The sequence below is a fragment of the Abrus precatorius genome, unplaced genomic scaffold (genome assembly GCF_003935025.1).
Source record: "Abrus precatorius isolate BTA unplaced genomic scaffold, Abrus_2018 Scaffold5, whole genome shotgun sequence".
NCBI lineage: Eukaryota > Viridiplantae > Streptophyta > Magnoliopsida > Fabales > Fabaceae > Abrus > Abrus precatorius.
The window spans coordinates 9,834,181-9,839,843 of NW_020874395.1; the positions used below are offsets into that span (position 1 = coordinate 9,834,181).

At 27.3% G+C, this 5,663-nt stretch overlaps 1 protein-coding gene across 1 annotated transcript; it reads left to right on the top strand.

The window, feature by feature from the left end:
* Positions 1–4,009: 4,009 nt before the first annotated feature.
* LOC113866635 (protein DETOXIFICATION 35-like) lies at positions 4,010–5,663 on the top strand. The gene is made up of 5 exons (XM_027501451.1): positions 4,010–4,270; positions 4,700–4,813; positions 4,957–5,324; positions 5,453–5,510; positions 5,652–5,663. The coding sequence occupies exons 1-5, from the start codon at positions 4,010–4,012 to the stop codon at positions 5,661–5,663; spliced, it is 813 nt and encodes a 270-aa protein (XP_027357252.1).

Sequence of the window (5,663 nt, forward strand, 5' to 3'; positions counted from 1 at the left end):
TAATTTGGTCATTCATCAAATTATAATATCACTAATGGTATCTACATAATTAGACGTCGATGACATATATGCCCTTAGCGACTTTTATATTTTGCCTAATAAAATAATGGTCCTAACACATTTAATTATGTAATATATATATATATATATATATATATATATATTTATATTTATATATGTATGACCCAAAATTGCTAACATACTAGCCTTAAAGAGAAATGTCTCCTCAACTCTTAGACTTGCATATTTTAATTAAAGCTTAAAAAACGTCATCCTTATTTAACAAAAGGTACTTTTATTTTATATTTACACAATAAACCTAAGCTTTATTTGTATTCATGTGGTTGATTATAAATAAAATACCTATGTAACATAGAAATTGATAAGTCTGTAATTAGGCCTTTTTCTACGACCCATATATTTATGTTTATCATTTATTTTAATTGGATTTTACATTAATTTATATGTTAAATATGCATTTTAGTATGAAGAGGTTACAAGTGAATTTTGGACCCAAATTAGTGAAAGATCACAGTTTCGCAATAGTTAGCATGCCCAAGCCCAATTATAAAGAGCTTTAAGGGTTTTTAAACTCTCTAAAAGAAATACCTTAGACATCTTGTGAGACACCGTTTACATCTTGTCTTTCACTCTTTGATACATCTTTCATCTTGTCTCTCTTGCACGAGATCGTTGGCATACTCTTGGTAGGACTTACAGCTGACCAGAAAATCATCTCTTTCTAGTTTACTTTTCTCTATGACTTTATTTACGATTGTTTTAGTTCTTCTTTTTAGCATGAGTAACTAAGTCTATAACTAAGGCTATGAGAACTATTGTTCATAAATTTTTGAGATTTTAAAGTTTGAATCTGTATTTGGTTTATGTTCATGATTAACTTTTATTCTATTACGCATAATTATAATCCTAATTAATTATATCGTTAGGTGACCGTACCTTGATTAGTTAATAGATCTATAGGATAAAATGAGACAAAGGATTAGGTAAACCAAACTAATCTTTCTCTTTCAATTGTTATTAAATTAACAAGTTCATATGTACTTTATGCTTTATTTAATTGATGTCTTGCATAAACATTGGGAATATTAATTTAAAGAAAAGAATATTAATATTACATGATCATTGGATATTAATAGTATTTATATAAATGATTGGTAATCATAAAGAAATTAAATTTAGAGTTAAACAGAAAAATAACATAAAAGATTAAATGAAAAAATTCATATACCTTAAGTTTCTCTCTTATAAGTTTAATCAAAGTATGTGTTGTGTTATTTATTTTTATTGATAATTAATTTTATAATTAAATTTTAATTCTTACTTATATTTTTTAGATTTAAATAATTAAATTAAAAAATTCTTAATAATTAAAAATAATCTCTATAAAATAATAACTTAAAAACTCTTTTTAAAAATTCTTTATTACATTTTTACACATACAATTTCACACGAACAAAATCTACCAACATCTTTAAATAAAACTCTAGATACTCAATCGTTATGCTCTTTCACTTGTATACAATGAAATTACCAATCCACACGGCAAAATATCATTGTTGTTACGACTTTTCTATTCTGACCCTCCCACACTTCGTACTACTGAATATCTAGTTTGGGGCCGTTCTTGACCTTTTTGAGACCCTAGGCAAAATAAAAAATTAGAGCTCTTTAAAAAAATTATAAAATGTAATAAACAAAATAAAAGTATATATTAATAATTTTATTAAAATAATACTTTTTCTTAAGTAGCTATAATTTTTTCTAATAAAATTATAAAAAAATTCTTTCATTCAACTAACTCTTATGATATAATTAACTGCAAAAACACAAAAGATCATAAAAAATGAGTTCTACGAGCATTCTGAGATGCAAAATCATCAATGATAACATTAACATTAATATATTTTTTTAAAATTTATCGATTGATAAAATTGTGAGACCATTCAACGGTTCTTGTAACATTGATGACCTTAGGTAGGTTTTGATTAACTTTAACTTTAAAAAACTTCTTTCAGTTGATGATATAGTTATCGAGACCGTAAAAAAAATCTATAATTGATTAAAACATTTAAATAACAATATGCAAATTTGACAAACTCAATAACTATTTAATTTTTTGGAGAAAACTAAAATTCTCCATGAGATTTAATGTTAAGAATAGTAAAATTTTATAATTAAATGAAGTTTTGAGTTTACAGAAGTCAATGAGTCGACTACGTTTATAGTAAGTGAGGTGCGAGAAATTAAAATATTTTTTTATTTTTCTATTTTTTTCAACTGCAAAATGTAAGAGTTGAAATTTTTTTCAAGTAAAAATAAGATACAATTTTTACTTTAGGTCCTCTTTTAAGCTTAGACTCTAGGCGATTGCATCTCTAAACTACCCTCAAAACCAGAGCTGCCAGTTGCGCACATCAACCATGCTGAAAGTTTATTCACTTTTCATAGTACCAATTTATAGACAGTGTATGTACTTATGAATGCATTGGGAAAGTCCCGTGCTCCATTGGGTGAATTTGATATAACCCTTTTTCTCTTTTAAATAATTATTTTATTTTTTAAAATATCATAATTTTATTTTACTTCCTTAAAAAAATTATTGAATTTTAGCCTATTAAAATTACATATCTTAATCTCTACTGGACACTTACAACTACGTCTTTTAAAAAAAACAAATTATTCATTCTAAGAATATCATGATATTTTAATAATCATGAAAAAATAATAAATTTTAGTCACTTAAAATTAAAAAAAATATATTATTTAAATTTTTGGTGGAAGACTAAAACTAAATCAATTATATTAAATATATACATTGCATTAAAATTAATAATTTTTTATAAAATACAATATGATATTTTTAAGTATTAATAACTTATTTAAACTTCTTTTTTATAATCTGTTGAAACTCAGACTTGATGATTTGACAATACATCGATAAATCAGACAGCCAAGAGTGGAATTGGGCATTTTACGTAAACTAGATAAATAATTGAATTTTAGAAAAAAAGAGAAAGGTAACATACAAATTTTCAATTAACATTCGTTACAATTAACATTTTAATTTAACTTTTAAATGAAAAGTTGCAAATGATGTCTTAGTTTAAGCAGAGATAAGGTTGTTAAAAGATTAAAAAATATTATATATAGATTTATTAAACATTTTTTGTGGACATAATTATAACCTTTATGCGATTCCTACAATTGTGGACAACATTGTAAGCCCCCACTACTAGACAATTGTTTACTTTAATTTGATTGATTATTATGGGTGCTCTTACTAAAAAAGCTAATTAGTGGGTGCAAAATGTTTTATTGATATTAAATAAAATAACAAAAATATTTTATAGATTTTGAAGTTTGTGTATATAAATAATAAAAGACAAACAAATTATATATAGATTTAATTAAGTTTTGGTTCTTTAAAAATGTGATTTTTTATTTGATCCTATATTTTTTATTTTTTTTCTAAATGAGTCTCCAATAGAATATTTTTTGTTACAAAGTGACCCTTTTATTTATTTTTCTTATATTATCTTTTTAAATGATACGAACTTTTATTTAGTCCCTTATTTAAAGGAGACCAAATAAAAAATTCATGATATTTATAGGAACAAAATATAAAAATATGATATTTTAAAAAATTAAATAATTTTTATATTTAAAATACCTATAGAAAAATAATTAAAAGAACTAAATATAAAATAAAAAATATTTTGAGAGACTAGAAAAATAATTAAATCTTTCATATATCGTATGCAATATCAATGTTTTCATGTTTACTAATAAAATTGGAGTACCGTTAAGTCCGCAGATGTGAAACGATTTTGGGAGAAAGGACAGACATCGTCATATCTCATTGAAAGTAAAAGCCACATATAAAAGGATGGCATATACTCCAATCATATATGATTGGAAGTGTATAAATAAAAAATTTCACTCTCAGAAACTGTGTTATCTGTGTATGCTTGTGCGAAGAACTCCATTGATGGAAGCACCACTAGTGATAAAAAGCTTTACTTCAGAACCTGACTACTTACCAGTGAAAAGCTTGAAGGATGTTAAGTTTGTTTTGTGCACAGAGACAGTGAAAATATGGAAGATAGCACTTCCAATGGCACTGTCTGCTTTGTTTCAGTTCCTCACAAAGTCCTCAAGTTCTATATATGCTGGTCATCTCGGAGACATTGAACTCTCTTCTATTTCTATTTACCAAAGTGTCATCAGTTCCATCTATTTTTACTTGATGGTTAGCGCTCTCTCAAAATCTTGGTATTTTCTTTTCTTTTACAGAACAGTACTTCTGGTACTATTATTCAATCAAATTTGAAGTTTCTTCTTCATAATATGCATAATAAAAATCAACATTAAAGGTTGGCATACCGCATACATTACTCAGATAAAACTCTTAAGTTTGTGTTTGGATTCACCTTGGAAAACTTGTAAACTTGAATCTAACGCAAAGTTACAACTATTAGAGTTGAAGTAAACATGCATTTAAACACGAATTCAAAAATGCCGTAATTCTGATTGGAAAAGAGCAGTAAAAGTATCTATGACAGTGCACCAAAGTTTTGTCCTTCACTAATAAAATTTCTAATCACAGAATAATGAAGTTAAAAAATTTCCATATGTTATTTTTTTTAATCTTATCTAATTTTGATGTGCAAAACTGCAGTTTGGTATGTCATCTGCGCTGGCAACACTTTGTGGCCAAGCTTTTGGTGCTGGGCAAATTCAATCTACTTGTGTCTATGTTCAAAGGTCATGGATTATACTTGTTGCCACTTGTGTAATTCTCTTGCCTATTTATGTGTATGCCACTCCAATCTTAAAGTTGCTTGGCCAAGAAAAATGAATAGCTGATCTTGCTGGCAAATATTCTATACAAGTAATTCCACACATGTTTTCCTTGCTATAGCATTTCCCGTTCAGATATTTCTTCAGGCCCAAAGCAAGGTTAAAGTTATTTTGTGCATATCATTTATGAATTTGCTTATACAAAATGGGCTATTATACATCTTCATCTATGGATTTGGTTGGGGTACAACTGGCTTAGCCATGGCCAATAACATCACAGGATGGGGGTATGCTGTGGCTTTGGTTGTTTATGCCATTGGTTGGTGCAATGAAGGGTGGAGTGGGTTTTCTATGATGGCATTTAAGGAATTATGGGACTTTGCTAAGTTATGCCTTACATCATCTGTTATGACTTGCTTAGACCAATGGTACGTCACATGCATTATGCTCCTCATTGGTCAACTTGACAATCCTGTGATTGTTGTTGGTTCCTATTCTAGTTGGTAAAATGATCAACCTTTACTCATTTTAAGATTTTTAAATTGGTTATATTAAACAATTTTTCTATGATTTTTCATACACCAATTAACCTCTTTAAATTTACTTTTTATGTTTACTTTTGTATTTTTAGCCTCCATGTTCTGGGGCTGGCACTTGATGCTGCTCCTTGGAATAGGTGCAGCCATGAGGTGAGTCAATAAAAATTGAACACATGATAGCAATATAAGACTAGAAATGTAGTGCAATATTAGGGTTTTTTTGCCTGCATGGGGTTAAATGACAAACTATTTCTCCGTATGGATTTATTTGACAAGAAATTCTTTGTCTAGGATGATTTGTAA